The 21,261-nt window shown below is 38.1% G+C and overlaps 1 protein-coding gene across 3 annotated transcripts in view; it reads right to left on the bottom strand.

Moving 5' to 3' along the window:
- PLCH1 (phospholipase C, eta 1) overlaps positions 1 to 21,261 on the bottom strand; it is a 238,126-nt gene that overhangs the window by 105,882 nt on the left and 110,983 nt on the right. For all 3 annotated transcript variants that reach the window (XM_006867956.1, XM_006867954.1, XM_006867955.1), the window contains 2 exons: positions 10,562 to 10,655; positions 7,300 to 7,503 (listed from right to left, as the gene is read on the bottom strand). In XM_006867956.1, the coding sequence (XP_006868018.1) occupies positions 7,300 to 7,503; positions 10,562 to 10,655 (298 nt within the window). The remainder of the gene's footprint in view (positions 1 to 7,299; positions 7,504 to 10,561; positions 10,656 to 21,261) is intronic.

Genomic DNA, 21,261 nt, shown 5'->3' with positions numbered 1-21,261 from the left:
GAGCACCTAGGCTTCTTGGAGAACAATGGAGAGAGGGAATCAGACCACCTTGCTTTCAAACTCCGTAACTATGAGAACTTGAGCCACTTATAACTCTGAATTGAAGTTTCCTCTAAAGTAGAGATTATCCCATTCCCCTTGGTGTTGTTCTAAGAATTAAATGAGCTTATAGTTTATGAATGGTTACCACGGGTGAGATGGAGGCAGACAGGAAGATGTGAACAATGATGATTAAGGGTATCATGTTGTTTGAAGATAAGGTTGGACAACTGATTATTGTCAATAAGCTGTAAAACTATAAAAAGTTGAATTGGTCAAAGTTGTGTGATAGATACATTTGCAACAATGACACACAAAGAAGGAATAGTTGCCAAGGATGCTTTATAAACAGTCAAAAATTTAACGGGATTTTGTTTCTTAGTTTGGAGGTTTAAGGTCATGGATTCATGCGAATCCCAGTTGTTTGGTCTAAGAGAGTGTTTTGTGTTTCTGTTTTGTCTCCTATTTCAATGCACAGTGTCTAAGGTCTTAAAAGCTAGCAAGTAGTCATCCAAGGTACAATAATTGGTCTCTATTTTCCTGAAGCAATATAGGGAAGTAGAGAGTCAGGAATGGGAGGAGGCTATGGAATATGTACATAATTGTCTCCTTGAACAACTGCCTCCTTTGCCAGGCATCATCTAGTAATGATAGCCAGGTATCATCCAGACAAGAAGAACCAGAGGCTGCCTGGCTATCATTACTAAACATTTTTATCAAAGAGACAATAGAGGAATCCTGAACAAAGGAAGGAAAATGCCGACCAGAATTTCAAATTCTCATAGACTCCAGACTTCCTGGGGCCAAGGAGGCTGCATGAACCCCTGAAAGTGTTGCTCTGAGACCATCTCTTTAAATTTCATTCCAACTGTAGTGTTGGTAACATACACAGCAATACATTCACCAATCCAACAGTTTCTGTGTGTACAATTCAGGGATACTGATTATAGCCTTTGAATTGTGCAACTATTTACCCCCTCCTTGTTTCATTTGTTCCTCCTGCATTAACATAAATCCACTGCACTCTATAGTTCCAATCTAATCCTTCAAGTTGTTGCTATAATTTTAAAGTCATATAGATAGTTCTTAAAATGAGCATAATGCTTAAGACAGACACTTAACACTAGTTAAACTTAACTATTTTTTGTTTTTAAGAAGACTTTCAGGGCACATTTTTGGTTTAAGGCTTAAAGAGCGTCTCAGAGCAACAGTTTAAGGACTTCATTCAACCTTCACAGCTCAAGGAAAGAGTCTGTGAGGAAATGTGAATTCTATTGTGCATTTCCCCCCTTTTGACTGAGATTCAGATCTTTGATTAAAATATTCAATAATCACAACAGGGCACCATCCAATTCTGGATTCAAAGGAGGCAGTTGTTCATGGAGACAATTAGCCACACACACCATATTCTTCTCTTGTTCATGACACTCCTTCTTCTGTTGCTCCAACTGCTGTGTCTTTGCTAGACATTAGCAAGCTTTTAGACTCCAGATAGTGTTCAAGAACTAGTAGTAGGCAGAATAGAGTACAAAACACTTTTATTATAGTAATTGGCTGGGATGCTCCATGAAGCCATAGCCCCAAGCCTCCAAACCAAGGAACCAAATCCCATGCAGTGTTTTGTTTTACAAAAGCAGCCTCAGCAGCTACTGTTTTATTTTGTTTTGTTTTTGTCATTGTTGTAAATATATCTATCATACAAATTTTGTCAATTAAACTTTTACAGGTGTGCAACTTACACAGAGATAGCATTCAAATCCAAACACATCAAAAATCAAACATAACCTGAAGTATTCTTAAAAGCGCAAAATAGTTTACTTGTATTAAGTGTCTCCCTTGAGGACTATGCTCTTTTAAGACCTATCAATATTGGATCAAATTGACATCAGTTAACTCAAAATATTAGATAGGAGCCTTAAGGAGCAGTGAGTTTTTCTTAATGAGGGAGGAACAACTCAGAAAAGAAGGGTGAGAATGATTATAACTCCAAGAATATATCAATGTCAATGAATTCCACATGGCAGAAACTGTTGAACTACCAGCTGTATAATCTCAACAATGAGATATTTTTTAAAAACTCAATGAGATTATATATGAAAACCATTTAGCCTGGACTGGCACACAGAAAGGGCAGGTATTATATAGTGGATTTCTAGATTATGTTCCAAGACAATATGACAACTGCAATTTCCAATAGGAAATAGAACAAATAGAAAGCTGTCTCCAAAAAAATGTAATTTTCTTCTTCAAAAAAGTCTTTCAGAAATAGTAGCTCGGTTGTCACTGTATGATCATAAAATAACAGCCAACCTTGTGGTGCAAACCAATTTTGCATTTCTATTAGCTGCAATTTCAAGTCAAATATAGGGAAGAATTTGCCACTGCAATCTGGTGAGGGAAATATTTGAGAGCGCATGAAATGTGTGTCCTTAACAAGTATGCCATGACTGCGCATATTTTCAGCTATATCAAACTGGACTAAGCAGCTGCATTTGGACATGGTAAGTCAAACAATGTCTTTGCATTACTTTGGTGACTGGCAGACAGGAAGGGAGAAGAAACAAGAGAAAGTCTGTGCTCAATATCATCTATTCGATATAATTTCTAAAAGCGCCCACATTAAAATTATAAGATCCCGGAGAAAGCTAAGACTAAAAATTCTTTTCATCACAGCTTTCCTTCTTACTACCCCAAACAAAGCTAGTGGATTAGAAATTTAGATTCGGTTAAAATACTTAATCATGGGAACATGGTCAGGTTTGGGTAAACATGTAAGCGAAAAAAAAAAAAAAAAAAAAAAAAAAAAAATATATATATATATATATATATATATTAGTATCTGATGGAACAACAAAAGAAAGTGTGGAAGACAGAAATCATGAAACTGTGCAAAACTATCTAAAGTTGGCTATCACTTCATCAAGTCACTAAAAGTAAATTTCTATATTTGGCCTTCAAAACATGGCTCACTTCAGCAGCACATATACTAAAATTGAAACCATACAGAGAAGATAAGCATGGCCCTGCGCAAGGATGACACGCAAATTAGTAAAACGTTCCATATTTTTTGTTGGTCTACTGGTGAGTGGAAAAGGGGGAAAGGTAGCAATGAAGAAATGGGCTGAGTACAACAACATTTAATAGACTCCCACTGACCTGGAGATGAGAGAGAGAAGAGGAAGGGCTGCTTGGTCCAAAGTGTAAGAGACCTGGGGACTCCTGAGCCCATGGACAAGGACATAGCTACAGAGAACTAGAGCTGAGAGTGAAGCATCAGCTGATATGAAGTAAGGGGAGACGCACAAGAACACCCAAACTTGCAGATAGTACCCATATGACCTAGCTTCCATGGCTTGATAATCAGAACTCGACTAGAGAAAGATTTTTTTAAAAAACAACAATTTTTGATAAAGGAAACAAGTATAAGTTGCTACAATTTCATGACCTTGACCTATACTTATGGATGTAGTAACTCTAAATACCAAAGAAGTCTTCACATCAAGTATCAATGCTATCCCCTCTGTACACAGGGTAGATAGGGATGGGCAACTTAGACATTGGCTACCTAAAATGAGGGGGCAATAAAGGCACAAAAGTGACTGGCTTACAAGTTTTCAAGAAGGAGTTTCATTTGAGAGTGTGCAGGGGAAGGTAGAGTCCCCACTGAATAGTTTTCATCTTGTCTAGACAGATCTGTTGAAAAGAGATAAGGGTAAGATTCTTATGATTCAACAGTGAGTAACTGTTATCATGACTAATTGCGACTGTTATAACTGTACAGGTAGTTTTGTAACAAAAATGGGGGAGTAGTTAATCTTACAGTGCAAAAATAGAGGACCCTAGGACCATCAAGAGAGAAGAGCACAAGGAGAGTGTGGGACCCTATCCAGAGAAACAGCAACATCAGAGATGGAGGCAGAGAAGAAGACACGGAGAGAGGGAGCAGCTGAGGACTCTGGACTCATGGAAAGAGAAGGACTGGGTGCTGGCAGCCAGGAGCCAGCCTTGCAGAATGTGCCCTTTGGTTGTTCAAATTATTATATATTCCTGAGTGTTTCTGTATGCATCCTCCCCACCCCCTGCAAAAAACAGGGAACAGGGAATGGAAGCAAATACTGTTGAACGATGATGCGTGGAGGAGATTGTAATCATTGCAATGAAAAGATGGTGTAAAGCCAACGTTCTCCCTTGTAAACTATTACTCAGTTCACAATTTAAAAACTTAAAATAATAATAATAAAACATGGCACCATTTAAAATGATTGGATTCATCAGGCTGAATTCAATGAGGCTGTGTACACAGGACATCTCTATGCATGCTAGACCTGTAAAACATGTTGAGTGCTGAGTGAACAAATGGTTGAATAATGACTGAGAGCAGAAAGTCACCTCAAGACCTTTTGCTGCTTGAAAGGTTTTTCTTTAGGTTAATCTTTTATAAGCATCTTCATTATTCACTTGCATACAGCTATTCAAAGATCTACACACACAAAAAAAAAAAACAACAACTGGTGTCTTGAAACATAAATTTCCCAAGAGTTCATTTTGTAGTTTTCTAATGGAAATCCTCTACAGGGTTGCTATGGGTCAGAACCAACCTGACGGCACTTAACAACAACAACAATGGCTCTGTATGCAGATACTTTTTATTCCTGCCCATTTAAAAAATATGATCATTTACCTTTTGAACATTACTATATTTTTAAAGCCAAAAATTCTTCAAGTCAGAAACTATCTGACAAAGAACACCCCATCTAGTTACCAATCTTACCTCATCTCCATATTGCTTTATCCTACCGCATGCCGCCCCGTCAGACAACCTGTTATCCCACCAACTCCCAGTGCACCCCCACCAAAAAGCCATTCTCTGTCCTCTATGGAATTCCCAATATACAAAAAAACTTCTTTTCAAGTTCTAACTCTTTTTGGGATTCTCCCTCAACCTCCTTATTAAACACCAACTTAACTTGGAGGACACTACTTCTTTTCTCCAGTTGCTCTTTTGTAGAAATGAAAGAACCAAGAGGTTCTTAATAATAGGCTCTTAATGATACTTTCAAGGAGTCCTGGTGTGGCGCTATGGGATAATGCACCAGACTGCCAAGCCATTTGAACTGCAAGTTCAGTGGCTCAAGCTTACCAACTGCTCCTTACCGGCATCCCATACAAGGTCGCTATGGGTCAGAATTGACTCGGCGCCCTTTAACGACAATGATGCTTTCACACAATTCTTCTTTATTCATAAAAAAAAACGTTCTTCCCTTAAAGCCCACTTTATCCAAGTGCTTTTTCCAAATCATTCTTTTTGTACTTGAGTAGCTGGTATATTGTTTTTAACTCCAACCTAACTCTTGCCATCATCTTTGATGAGTTAAGTGTCCACGTAGACAATTCACTTAATCCTTTATTCTTAACTCTTCAATGTCAGTAATATCTTCCTTCACTCTATTTTAATCATACTTTCCTGTGACACTGCCTGAATATTGTCATCACCTGTAACTGCATCCAAAATCCCACCTACCAATGACAATTCTGCATTTCTCTATTTCTTTGAATCTTCTAGGCTCTTAACCACTTTGTGACGCTTCCTCACCTCACATGATCTCCATTGTCAGTTACTTAAAGGAGCTCAACCCAACATTTTAAAGACATTTAACACAACTGCATTCATTTCCTACAACTGCTGTAAAAAATAATGGCAAATTTAGTGCCTTAAAACACCAGGGATGTACTACCTCACAGTTCTCGGGGCTACACCTAAAATCTGGCAGGGCTATACTTCCTCTACAGCTTCAGAGGAAAATCTACATTTCTGCCAGTTTCATTTGGCCACCGACCTTTTTTGGTTTCCTTAGCTTGTGGTCATATCATTCCAATCTCTTCTCTGTCTTCACACCCACTTCTCTGCCTGTGACTTCCCTTCCTCTGCCTCTTATAAGGACACTTGTCACTGGATTTGGGATCCATCCAGATAATCTAGGATGACCTTATTTCGAGATCCTTAATTATATCTGCAAAATCCCTTTTCCAAATAAGGTGATATCTGTAGATCTCAGGAATTTGGATGTGACCATTCAACCCACTACAGTATCCTAGAAATCCAGAGCCTAGGTTTAATTCTATAGTCTGACTTCATTACTCTTACAACTAAGAAGATATGTGAGGGGAGGAGGTAAGGGCGAGGGGTCCAAACCATGCAGATCTATAGTACTACAGACTGTTTTATTTTTAAATTCACTGACCAGCCCCAGGTTATTTTGTCAACACCTTTCCCATTCCTTGATGGCTTTTTTCAAATATTTGCTGATGTTTTTGAGCCCCAAATGGTGCCGAAGGATAAGCACAGGGCTGCAAGGTCAATGGTTCCAACACATTAGTCGCTTGTTGGAAACTCTATAGTGGGTCGCTATGGGTCGGAACTGACTTGATGGCACATAACAACAACAACCCACAACTGGAACTCAAGGTCAGTCTGAGTCATAAGGATGGTGGTTCAAACCCATCAGCTGCTCCTTGGAAACTCTATATAGGGTTGCTTTAAGTCAGAACCAACTTGAAGGCACTTAACAACAACATCAACAACCAACCTCTACCCACTTCACACTTGGTGGTGATGCTGTGTCCTCCTTCCCTGAGAAAACAAGGGTTATCAAGCAAGAAGCATTTTCTCCTTGCCTTCCTTCACTCTAAAACTAAACCTTCATTTTCCTTTCTTCCCACTCTGAAAACCGGCCCCCAACTATTTCATCAAGTGGTTCTTCTACAATAATTCCTTCCTCTAAGGTAGAATTATAAAGAGCCCTGGTAACATAGTGGTTACGAATCAGACTGCTAATCTCATGGTCAGCCGTTTGAAACTACCAGCAGTTCTGTGAGAAAAAGATGAAGCTTTCTGCTCCCATAAAGATTTACAGCCTCAGAAACCCTATACCAGGTCACTATGAACCAACTCCGTGGCACACCACCACCATCACCACCACCGTAGACTGATACCCAGTCACCAGCCCACAGCAGGTTAGCTACCACCACCTTTCCAATCACATGCCACTAAACTACACATCAAAGATTACCAGTAACCTCCTAGTTGTCATGTACACAACCAGACTGGATACTTAGTCTTTAGTCTATGAGCAGAATAGATGTTCTGATTCGTGCGAATGGAGTCTAGAGCTCTCCATTACTTAAACTAGATTTGACGACCTGATGAAAGGATATGTTTACTGGTACACAATTGTACTCAATCAGACACAAGCCACGTACCTTCCACACACCGACAGCCCTCTTGTAGCACCCGAGCATACATATCCACTTTGGACTGAGAGAGGAGCTGGTCTCCAGTCAGGTATGTATTGTGAGAGGAAGCAATGTAGTAGTTGCAGAGAGGCTGATCCATGTCCTGATACACTTCATGGTGCAGTGGGTTAAATACATCGCAAGCAGGACTACGCATGAAGTTTGTGAAGCCTTTGGAAAAATGAAAGAAACAGTCAAGTACTAAAGTTTCCAAGGCATATTTGCTTAATTGACTATAACACGAACAAGAGAGGTCAAAATATGTTCATATTGATTATCGTATTGACCTTTAGGGCAGCTTCACGGGAAAACTAGAGTACCCACAGATTTGCTTATGGTCAAAAAGTGTTAAGAGACTGAAATATTATTTTGGATAAAAGTAGCTTAAACATAGCCTTGAGAAAAATTAATTGACCTAAGGCTTGATTGGGTACTAGAAGGGCACTCCCTGCAAAGTCATTCAGTGGCAACTGAACTCAATGTTGGATCATGCAATGTGACTTAATGAAGGACCGATACAGTGTTAAAATCAAATTTATATTAAACGGACACTGTATCACTCAGCAACGTGGTAGGTTAGTGCATTGATTTGGAAAACAGTAGCACCAGTGTGACTATAAAATGACACTGAGGTAGCAGGTCAAAAGTCAGGCATAGCCTAAATTCAAGCTGTGGTAATTTGACTATGAAATTCGTTTGGGAAGATGTTGCTAATGGCCAGCACATTTTATAACTTTGAAAGAGTGCTTAAATATTATGTAGAAAACCCTGTCATTTTTTCCTACAGTCTTTCAAAATATAATGCCTAGAATAAGAGGCATTCATTAATGTATGAATAAATATATTTTGACCCACAAGTACCTAAGCAGACTGATTAATAGGGTAAATTGTTTCATATCTTCAAGAATTCTGTAGTTACATTATATCTGTAAATATCCTTTAAGCTCTTCATTTCCAACATTATGTCCATAATTCAGGAACCATGTGTAATGATGTATTTGGGGACTTCACCATAGAAAAAGTTCATTTAGTACAGAAAAGGCTCCAATTAGTTTGTTTATGTTCTCTGGTTGTTTTTAGAATGGTTTTTAGTGATATAAGATTTTAAATTATTCCTGTTCATCTTAATTACCTTCTACCACAGGAAGTAAATACATGGTATCATGACCCCCTATCCACCTGAGAGGAGATAAAAATAGGAGGCCAGCAATTAAAAATGGTTAAATAAACAATGGCTTTGGATGATATTTGGGCAGCTGGGTACCAGTAGACCTTCTTTAAGATGCTCTGCTCCGCCTGGTGCTGGTGGTGGTTGTGTACCAAGTCCTTTTTGACTCATAGTGACCCTGTACAGGGTTTTGGAGGCTTTAAATCTTTACAGGAGCAGAAAGCCTCATCTTTCTCCTAAGGAGCAAATGGTAGATTTGAACTGCTGACCTTGTGGATAGCAGCCCAATTCGTAATCCACTACACTACCAGGACTCCTTGCTCTGCCTGGGAGACCTGCAATTTGTTTTCCTACATATTTTAAATATACATAACTTATAAATACACAGATCTACACTCAGCCCATATTATTTATGCATAAGATCCTAAGCAGTTCCATGGAAGAAAGATCTCGTGGTCTACTTCTGTAAAGATTAAGCAAAAAAAGAAAAAAAAATCTGTTGCTATCAAGTTATTTCAACTCAGAGTGATGCTATCGGACAGGATACAGCTGCCCTATAGAGTTTTCTTGTTGCTGTTGTTAAGTTCCAATGAGTTGGTTCTGACTCATCGTAACCCTGTATAGGGTTTTCAAGGTGAATCTGGTGGGTTTGAACCACTGACCTTAGAGTTAGCAGGCCAGTACATATCCTATAGCACCACACCAGGGTTTACAAGGCTATACATCTTTACTGAAACAGATTACCACATCTTTCTCCTGCAGAGAGGCTGGTGTGCTCGAACCAAAGACCCTTTCGTTAGCAGTCAAGCTCTTATCCACGAAATTACCAGGGCTCAACTGTAAAGAATACAGCCTAGAAAACTGTGGGACAGTTCTACTCTGTAACATAGGGTCACTATGACCTATGTTAAAAATCAACTCAACAATACCCAACCATTTTTTAGGATACTAGTTTCTTAGATCTTTTATTTTATAACTGAATTTCCCTTCATGAAATCAACAGATTGAAGCTATTTCCAAACAGAGGAAATTTTAGAAAAGTCCAAATCTTCCAAGGCACCCACCATGCAAGAGTAAGTCAAAAAGTATTGTTATTAGGATTCCAATTCATACATGCACAAGTTTAGTCCAACCAAATTGTACTTAAATATGTCTCTGAGATCAGTGTAAGACTGCAGATAAGTTCTCTCAGTAACAAACTTGGCCTTAATCTTGTTAGGGTGCTTTCAAAAGAAAAGTCCAATCAAAACAGTGGCTTCCAAGGGGATCTCTGGGGCCAGATCACACCGAGTCAGAGAGGTCAACTCAGCAGATTATGGTGACTGTTTTTAAGGATTCCAAAGGAGTCATAGTGACACATTTTCTTGACGGACACAAGATAATCACTGGGTGTTATTATGAAGAAGTTTTAATAAAATTAAAACTGCATTGGTAAGAAAAAGGCCAAGAAAACAAGGCAAGAAATTTATTTCCATTAAGACAATACACCTGCTCATTCTTCAAGGGTAGCAAGGACCATTCTATGAGAATTTCATTGACAAACTTTACTCCATATACCGTACGGTCCTAATCTTTCCCCTTTAGACTCTTTTTGTTCCCACACCTTGAAAAATAATGAAAAGGAACATGATTTGAGTTCCTCGAGGATATAAACACTGCTGTATACATTGAAAAGCATAGAATCCTTTGGAGAATGGTTAGAAAAATGGTTAATACCATCTTCAGAAGCGTATAGACCTAGACGTAGACTATGTTAAGAAACAGTAACTTCATAGCTTGAACTTCTATTTAATAAAGGTTTCTGTGGTTTTGTAGCAATACTTTTTTGACTTACCCTCGTACATAGTGGCATCAAGTGGACCTGCTTGGACAAGAAAATGTTCCCTATTATTGTAAAAGTAAGAGAAAGCAATATCAATGGCATGTACTTTGCAGACAAATGTGTGTTATAAGTTTTTTGAATTATTTGTAAGTACAGGGGTATCTCTTAATTCCTTTTTATAAAATGTACACTGGAAGGTGGTAGAATGAGTTCAGAAATTAAGAATATTAATACTTTACCTTCTATGCCAAGAATATTTTTCGCCTTATTTTCTTCTGAAACTTCAAACTTCCTTATGATATCAAGACAACAGTCTGCAGTCACATTATTCATCTAAAGAAAACAGAGCATTAATATAGGACTTTTGATTTCAATTGGCCAATTATTTTATTGGTTTTACTCTTGGTATATATTAATTTGTTTTGAAGACAGTGTAGTGTGGTATTATGGAAGATTCATGAATCTGGAGCACTGAATTTGAGAGGCAGCTTTATCTCTAACTAAGTACATAACCTATCCTTGCCTCAGGGCAAATCCATTCGTCTACTGGACTAGAGATTATATAAACTTCTCCTCTGGAACACATACAAACATTTGAAATAGCAACACATACAATAACACATTTGTCTGTATAACAAATACAATTATAATGAAAACTCTCCTGAAATGGGTCCTATGTTTCCAGCTTTGCCAAGGGGTATGTGTGTCCTTTTAAGAAAAATAAAATCCATGTTGCGCTACACTAAAAAGACAGACACTGATTTTTCAAGTCTTGAAACAGTACTACATGATCAAACACAGTGTATTCATAGCTCTTTGACCTTTGAAAACATGATCATGATCCCAGTCTTCTTTTCCATTATTCATTTTTAATCAGTGAAAAATAGTCCATCAACTTCCTGATAAATGTTTTACAGAAAGAAATAAAATGGATTAAGTACAATCAATCATCAATACAAATCCATTGCCAAAAAAAGTCACTCGCCACAAGCTAAATAATATATGCAAAATTAATGTTTCCTACATAAATACTGAAGGAGCTCTGGTAGCGTAGTAGGTATGAATTGGGCTGCTAACCTCAAGGTCAGCAGTTCAAAACTACCAGCAGTTCTGTGGAAGAAAGATAAGGCTTTCTGCTCCCATAAAGATTTACAGCCTCAGAAACCCTATACAGGGTCGCTATGAGTCAGAACCAACTCCGTGGCACATCACCACCACCACCATCATAATACTTAATTCTGCTGATGACAAAGATATTTAAAAAGAAAATCAATCCCTAATAAAGTCTCATTTCCAAGGAACATTAGGGTCATGCTTCTTCCAAGATAGACTGTTTTTCTGGCAGACCATGGTACTTTCAATATTCTTCTCTAACATCATAATTCATTCAAATGCAGCAATTATTCTTCATTCTTCCTTATTCCAGCTTTCACATGCATATGATGTGACTAAAAATACCATGGCTTGTGCCAGGAGCATCTTAGTCTTCGAAGTGACATCTTTACTCTTTAAAACTTCCAAGTCTCTTGCAGCAGATTTCCCCGATGCAATACATCGGTTGATATCTTGACAGCTGCTTCCATAAGCATGGATTATGAATCTAAGAAAAATGAAATTCTTGATAACGTCAAAATTTTATCTGCTTATCATTGTTTATTATTGGTCCAGTTTTGAAGATTTTTGTTTTCTTTACATTGAGTTATGATTCATACTAAAAACTATAATCCTTAATCTTCAAATAAATTCTTCTAGACCTCCTCTTTGCTTTTAGCAAGTAAGGTGCCATCTGTATATCACAAGTTATTAATTAGCCTTCTTCCATCCTGACACCACATTCTTCTTCAGATACTCCAGATTCATGGCTTATTTGCTCAGCATGAAGACTGAATAAGCATGGTGAACTTGAAGTACTTACTGATGAAAATCAAAACTACAGTCTTCCATATGGACTGCACCTCAGTGTAAAGAAAAAGAAAATCCTCACAACTAGACCAATCAATAACATCATAATAAACAGAAAAAAGATTGAAGCTGTCAATTTCATTTAGCTTGGATCCACAAATCAATGTTCATGGACACAGCAGTCAAGATGGATTGAAACAATGGCAGCAATAATGGGCTGAAACATAACAATTGTGAGGTCGATGCTGGACCAGACAGTGTTTTGTTCTGTTGTGCTTAGGGTCTCCATGAGCGGGAACCAATTCATGGCACATAACAACAACAATTTTCCTACAATCATATTTTACACATTACATGTTCCAATTAATTATTAAGGGATGTTTCTTCTCACTTTGAGTTGAGCCCCATCAGGATAAGAAGGTCCCAACAGGTTTGCTTCCTCCATGTCATTGAAATGGACTCTACCTTGAGGAGGCAGATCTTTCCCAGTCTTATTTTGAGTGCCTTCCAAGCTGAGGAGTTCATCTTATGACACTATATTAGACACTGTTTTGGTGCAATTCATAAGTTTTCCAGGGCCTAATCCCTCAGAAGTGGATTACTATTCCTTTTTCCTAGTCTGTTCTTAGTCTAGATACTATACTGAAACCTGTCTGCCATGGGTGGCCCTGCTAGTATATAAAACACCGGTGGTATCACTTTCAGCATCGTAACAACACACAAGCCACCACAGTACAACAAACTTACAGATACGTGAATAATGGTCGAGGAAGCTAATCTTGTAAGTCAGTATGTCATATTTCAATTAAATTTTTCAAAGATTCCATCACCTTTTAAGCTAAATATTTATTTAGGAAAATCTTGTTGCTGTAGGATAAGCACTGGACTGTGAACCATAAGGTCAGCAGTTCAAATCCACAAACAGTTTCTCAGAAACCTATACAAGGTCTCTAAGAGTTGAAACTGACTCACTGGCATGTAACGACAACAAGCTTTCCTAAACTGTTTATTAACAGCATTTAAATTTGCTGCAGGTGAAAGAAACTCTGGTGTATAAACTTATTTTTATTAATCTGAAAGAGCACATGTTGTTCCTTTTTTCCAGACTAGTTCCATGATGACTGATGAATACTTTGAGTAAATTTTAATAATATTATTCTAGTCAGAAGTCCACATGACCAGATGCCAACTAAACATACCATAAATAAATGACACCACACTCCAAGGAACTGTACTGACCCCATCAGGCTTTGAGCAGTTCATTAGATGATTTGCTATAATCTAGAAGATTTATAGCATGCCTTCAGAAAGATAAATAACTGTTCACAAAATAAAATGAGCAAAACTGATAACAATCTTCCGTGTCATTGGAAGAGTGAGTTCATATTGCAGCTCTTGGATTTACTAGGCTGAGAGATGTAGAGAAATTCACCTGGACTCTGGTAGAATACCAGGAACCAATAGATGGAAAGGACTCCTAGTGTGGCACTGTCCACTCACAGATATGTGCAGATCAAATTTATAAAGACACAGGTAATAAATGACAATAATAATGAAAACTAACTTAACTTTTAAAAAGAAATCGTCAACATACGTCAGAATCAACTTACTATGAATGGCACCTCACCATAAGTCAAGGTACTATTTGTGTGTGGGGTGGGGGGGAAGGTATACACAATTCGATTCTGATTTATACCAAGTTTATAGAATAGAATAGAATTGCCTCATGGAGTTTCAAAGGCTGCAATCTTTACAGAAGTAGACTGCTGCATTCTTCTCCCATGAAATACCTGGTTGTTTCAGTGAGCTGACCTTTTGGTTAGCAGCCGAGCATTTTAACCATGGTACAACAAGGTCTCTGTAGATGTGTGTGTGTGTGTGTGAAGGTATATATGTATATGTACAAATATACTCATGTACACATACATATAATATGTTGTTGTTGTTGTTAGGATCCATTGAGTCCATTCTGACTTATACATATATATATATATGTATATATGTATATGTGTATGTATGTGTGTGTATATATATATATATATATATATATTTCTTTTTTTTTTTCTTTCCTTTCTCCTTGGTTTGGATGAAATAGAAACAATTTCCCCCTAACCTACTCTTATTTCCCATGGAATTCATTTGAAAGTTTTGTTTGCTATCAAATATCTAAACCAGTTGTTACTTCTAATCTAACACTAACACGAAGTATTGTTCCTTTCATTGATGCTAAAAAAAATTAAGATAAAACCAATATATTTTTATAACAGCAATTTAAATTTATATAATGCTATGCAATTTATAAAGAGCTTTTATATACAAAATCTTAAATAATTCTTACTATACAGTCCTGTAAACTATTATTTTCCCCATTTTATAGCTAGAAAAACTGATAGTGACAAAGGTTAAATATCTCCATGAAAGCCACAAAATAACTAAGAGGCAGAACCAGTGGCAGGTTACCCACAAGTTTACTTGTGCTTACTTACTAATCTATAGTGAGCAATTTCACTTTTTTTTCACCACATCAAAGATGTTGCTTCCTACAGCATCAACAACATTAAAAATCCTTATTAAAGATAAGCACTCAACTGCAAGGTGGGTTGGAACTGCAAGGTTGGCGGTGCAAACTCACCAGCCAATCCTTGGAAATCCTATACAGGGTTGCTATGAGTCAGGACTGACTATTAGATAAGGTAAGCACAGGCCTGTTTGTGCTTATTTAGCATCAGTAGTGGGCAGTTTTATGTAGTTTTAAACGCATCTTGTGAAATGGTTCACCACAGATTAGTAAGCAAGCACAAGTAAACCCATGTTTACCTTGCTTACTGGGTAATCTACTCTGGGCAGAATCAAGGTTTAAATTTGGAACTTTCAACTTTAAGTCCAAAGCTTTTTCTTTTACATTTTGTCTCCTTTCTTTTCTTCTTTATTTCTACTGTAAAATTGAGTTGCTTATTTTTAAAGCTGATTAGTTTTGTTTCAATGTAACTAAACTCCTAAATCTTAACTTATGAAATTTTTCTAACTTTCTAATCAATTATTCCATTTTGGCATCTTGATTATTCTAGACTGGACTGCATTCTTTCTTCTTAATTTCATCTATAAAAGACTCACTGGTTCTCAAATTAAAGGTTGATCCAATACAGATGAACTAGTTGTAGCAAACAGTTAAGTATTTATACAACACCCATAATGCTAACACAAACTTTTACCACCAGACTTCATGGAAGTTTCAAGAATCAAAACTTTCCCAGATGCGGGACCTTATCCAAAGAAGCAGCGACACCAGAGATGGAGGCAGAGATGAGGGCATGGAGAAAGGGAGCAGCTGAGGACTCTAGACACATGGAAAGAGAAAGGCTGTGTGTTGACAGCCAGGAGGCTGGCTTGTAGAATGTGCCCTTTGGTTGCTTAAATTATTATATATTCCTGACTGTTGTCAATATCACTCCACACACACACACAAAAAAAAACCCCAGAGGAAATAGAAGCAAATACTGTTGATGATGGTGCACGGAGGAGATTGTAATAATTGCAATGATACGATAATTGTAAAACCGATGTTCTGCCATGTAAACTATCACTCAATTCCAAATAAAAACTAAATGAAAAAAAAGACTATATGATAGCAATTGACACTGGGCACAGCTGGACAATTACTGTGCTGGTTACACATAAGCTTATAATTGTAGCTATCTGGTTACTTGGCTCAATCAGATGGTCAAACATGGACTTATTCACAGCCTGTGGTTGGTGCTGGCTATTGGCTGAGCCTCTTTCTCTCTACTATATATTAAATATACCATGGACTGCCGGAAGAATGAGCAAATCAGTCTTGGAAGAAGTACAATCAGTATGCTTCTTAGAAGTGAGGAGGGCGATACTTCATCTCACACACAGTGGTCATGCTATCAGTAGGGACTAATCCCTGGAGAAACACATCATGTATGGTAAAGGAAAGGATCAACACACAGAAAAACAAAGACTCAATGAGACAGACACAGTGGGTGCAACATGTGCTCAACATAGCAACAATTCTGAGGATGTTGCAGGACTGGGTAATATTCGTTCTGTTGTGCAAAATCTCTCTATGCCCCAGAACCAACTCAACAGCACCTAACAACAACTTTCCCTCTAGAGACTCTCATTTTCAAAAAAACTAGCCAGATTTTCTCATGTGATGGTATAACATTTCCAAGAGGACAGAGTGGAAACTTTAAATCATCCCTTAAGTGTAGGCTCCAGAACGTGTACATTTCTTCTGCCATATTTTATTAGCCAAATCATTTCACATTCAAGGGATGGTAAAATAGATTCTTCTTCTTGATGAGATGAAACACAAATGCCCATGACAAAGAAACACACACACAGGATGTGAGGAGTTAATGCCGCCATCTTTGAAAACCATCAATCCCAAAACCCATGTTTTCAGTATTGTAGCCACACTGAGCTGTGCCTGGTATCCCTTAATACAGATTCTCCAATCTCATGCCCTTTTGCCCCACACTTTCAATATTTTTTTGTAGCAATATATATACAACAAAACAGTTGTATTCCAACCATTTTTACATAAGCAATCCACACACACCCATTATAAGCTCCATGTTGCACAACCATTACCACTATCCCTTTGCAAATCTTTTTTCTCTTTCTCCTATTTTCTTTTTTCTTCTGAGGGAATTTCAACTTTAGGTCAGACTGGAAGAAGGAGAGGGGCCCTGCTCCACAGGCTAAGAGAAAGGATGGAGGAGTCGTAACTACTTCTTAAACACATTTTCAACCAGTGCTTCCTTTCTATCCTACTTTCAGAGGTGTCATGTGACTCTAGTTACTGTGGTTTTGAGGGGTAGTTCTAGCAACAATTATAAAGGAACTCCCTGAAAAGAGTGGACTGGTGTTGGCATGGCCAGTTAACACACCCAACCGTTAACTCAAAGACTGAGAATTCAAGTCTACCCAAGATGCTCTGGAAGAAAGGCCTATAATCACTTCTGAAAAATCAACCACTGAAACACCTATGGAGCACAGTTACTCTCACACACGTGGAGTCACCATGAGTTGGAGTTGACTCAAGGGCAGCTAATGGCTGGCTGAATCAATGGAGTTGCTTTGTAGCTTCTTGCTCTGCAGGCTTGGGTTTCAGTGTTCTCTGGTCTCCCTTAGAACAGACAAATTTCAAAACTTTGTTATTCTTGTCTCCTTTCCTGTTCTCTTTGGCTGAGACTCTTTGGTTTTACATAGGAGGGAGTGGAAAGTTTCCTTACTGTATTTTTGGGTCATTTCAGGAATAAGTAGGAAAGCATCTGTAAATGAACGTTCATTCAATATTCAACTGAATAAGACAGTGACAAAAAATATTTACCTTCCTAAAATGGTTACCTGTAACTAATCATAAAATTAAAACACAAATTTCACAACAGTATCTGAATATGGGACTATTCCACAGAAAATGTCATTTGGGAATTATATTGAAGGCAGCAGAAATATTGTTCTTGCTAAGTGCTGTTGAGTCGGTTTCAACTCATAGTGACTCTGTATAAGGCTTCCAAGGAGCACCTGGTAAGCTTGAACCACCAACCTTGCAGTTCAAACCAACCTTGCAATCCAGTTCATAAAACTGCAGTGCCACACCAGGACTCCATTATTGTTGATAGGTTCCATCAAGTCAGTTCAGACTCATAGAGATCCTATGCACAACAAATAAAACACTGCCCAGTCCTGTACCATCCTCACAATGGTTGTTATGCTTGAGCCCAGTGTTGGTACCACTGTGCCTATCCATCTCGCTGAAGGTCTTCCTCTTTTTGCTGATCCTCTACTTTACCAAACATGATGTTCTTCTCTAGGTGTGAGAAAACTTGTCCGATACCCACAAACGGTCAGGAAATTCAATCTGTACTCATTTTAGCAATATTGAGGTTTTCTTTATTCGATTTAGCAAACTCAGGTGCCCAACCCAGTAAACAAGAGTAAATATGCCACTTCCCAAAGAGATTTATTTCCATTTTCCCTCCCTCTGTTAGCATGCAGTTCACAATCTAGCCCAGATGGTACCCATGGTCTTAATGACTATATTCTTATTTAAAGTTATTAGTCCTAGAAGGGATTTCTTTCCCCACCCCCTAATTCATCCTGCTCACATATCCCTGGGTATGAATCAACACCCTATGTCTCTTCTAGCAATCTCCCTTTATTCCTGAAGATGGACCATCTTAAGAATTTCTCACACACGGACTGGTCCCTCCTGATAATATGTCCAAAGTATGAGAGATCATTCTCGTCATCCTGGCTTCTAAGGAGCATTCTACCTGTACTTTTTTCAGCATAGATGTGTTTGGTTTTCTGGCAATCAATGGTATTTTTAATATTCTTCTCCAACACCATAATTTAACTGTGTTAGTGGTCTTCTTCATTCATTGTCCAACTTTCACATGCATATTAGGCTATTGAAAATACCATGGTTTGTGTCAGGAGCATCTTAGTTCTATCTTAGTCTACAAACTATACTGAAAACTGTTCACCATGGGTGACACTACTGGTATTTAAAACACCAGTGGCATAGATTCCAGCATCACAGCAACCTGCCAGCCACCACACAAGACAAATGGGGCACACAGTGGTGTAGAAATATTACACTATGTTGTAATTACTTTGAAAAGTTTTTCAACTACTTTCATTGTGAATACAGAACATGGGAACACTTAATGGTTTAAAATTAAGGAAGGTGTACAACAGTGTTGTATTCTTTCACCATACTTATTCGACCTGTATGCTGAGCAAATAATTCAAGAATCTGGGTTATATGAAGAAAAACGTGGCATCAGGATTGGACGAAGACTCAGTAACAACCTGCAATATGCAGATGATACAACCTTGCTTGCTGAAAGTGAAGAAGACTTATAATGTTTACTGATGAAGATGAAAGAGTACAGCCTTCGGTATGGATTGCATCTCAATGTCAAGAAAACAAAAATCTTCACCACTGGACCAAAAAACAACATTCTTATCAACGAAGAAAAGATTGAAGCTGTCAAGGACTTCATTCTTCCTGGATCAACTATCAACACTAAAGGAAGCAGCAGTCAAGAAATCAAATGACGTATTGCATTAGGCAAGTCCTCTGCAAAAGACCTTTAAAGTGTTGAAGAGCAATGATGTCAACTTGAGGACTAAGGTGAGCCTGACCCAAGCCATGGTGTTTTCAATAACCTCATATGCATGTGAAAGCTGGACAGTGAATAAGGAAGACTGTAGAAGAAATGATGCTTTTGAGTTATGGTGTCGGAGGAAAATATTGAAAGTGCCATGGGCTGCCAAAAGAACCAACAGATCTGTTTTTTGGAAAAGTGCAGCCAGAGTGCTCCTTGGAGGCCAGGATGGCCAAACTTCGTCTCTCATGCTTCAGACATATTGTCAGGAGGGACCAGTTACTGGAGAAGGATATCATGTTTGGTAAGATGGAGGGTCAGAGAAAAAGAGGAAGACCCCCAGTGAGACAGATTGGCAAAGTGGCAGCATCAATGGGCTCAAGTGTGGCAACAATGTGAGGTTGGCCCAGGATTGGGCAGTGTTTTGTTTGGCTGTACATAAGGTCGCAATGAGTAGGTACCAACTCCATGGCACCTAACAACAACAAAATATAGAAATTCAGGAACTGCTCTTAGGGAAGACTTTTATGATGAGTAAAATGCTAAGTAAAAGTACATTATCAGCAGAAAAACATAGCTATAAGCAAAGCTAGATTTATAACTATTTTGTATAAGAAGATGAGATTAGAATGCCTATGACTCTCAACAAACCATCCTGGATTCAGTGAAGGGTAAAGAAAGGGGAAGGCAAAAGTGACACTTGTAATTGAGTCAGAAAAAGACAAATATTGTAGTAGAAAACATGAAAACAAAATTGCCAAACTTCAATCACTACAAAAGGATAATGAATAAATCTATAATAAAGGGGAAACAAATTTACAATAAGAACCTTTTATAGCAGGGGGCTAGAAAAGCTATGGAAAGTCCCTGGGAATTAACTATCTACATGTATATTCAGAGGAAAATTGTCTTCGATTTGCTTTTAGTTACAAGGTTTTTCAGACTAACGGGGTGCTTTAACATCCCTGCCTTTTCTCGCCCCACACCTCTAGTCAATCATAAGAAACAAAAAGATGGTTAGATGCTGCATTCCTGGTGAGCAGGGTTCAAACCACCGACATTTCAGCTGGTAGTCAAGTGTTTCACTGTTTACATCAAACAGGACTCTTCAAAAGGAGAGTCTAGGCTTGTTAAGAAGGGATGTCAGAGGGATGGGAGGAATCAAATCAAATTATCACAAATGAACCACAACTCTGAAAGGGGCTGAGCTCAAACAACACTCAACTCGAGTACCAAGAAATGGATAGGAACTCTGAAGGGCAAGTAGGTGGCTGGCAAAGGGAAAAGGAAAAAATCCCAACCATATTGAGTACTTTTAAACTACAGGCTAGTGGATGCTTATGACCTTTATCTGTGGATGAAGACAGTGATGAAGGAGAAACAGAGGCTAGTTGTGTCCTGTTTAACTGGAACCTCTTCATGAAAATTTCCCGTATGACATTCACACATTAAGGATGAAAGTCCTATTTAGACAGCAACTGGTCCTGTGAAAGGCATACATTCTATTTTCACAGAGCATCACTGTAACAAAACCCTGACCTGTGAGCCAATATTTGATTTCACCTAATCTTTGGCAACATGTGTCGTCCACAATGATGTATCATTTCACATGTGAGTAAACCTGTAAAAGCTGAGTACTCTGACTTCTATACCAATCTTACGCCATCAGGAACTGATGAATCACTACCATATGGATTGTCAAATCCCCTCGGGATAACCCCATTGTGAAAATTTGCTTTTTTAAAGCTTCAAATGCCACAGAATTCTTGACTAGTGACTCCCCTGAAACATATGTATATCTAGCTAATGTTCCTCTATTTTAAAGAATGCTGAAATATATCATTTCATAGCTCATTTTTTTCTGTACCCACTTAACTATTTGTTTTGAA

Source organism: Chrysochloris asiatica, unplaced genomic scaffold (assembly GCF_000296735.1).
Source record: "Chrysochloris asiatica unplaced genomic scaffold, ChrAsi1.0 scaffold00113, whole genome shotgun sequence".
NCBI lineage: Eukaryota > Metazoa > Chordata > Mammalia > Afrosoricida > Chrysochloridae > Chrysochloris > Chrysochloris asiatica.
This window is presented reverse-complemented; position numbering and strand designations above follow the sequence as displayed.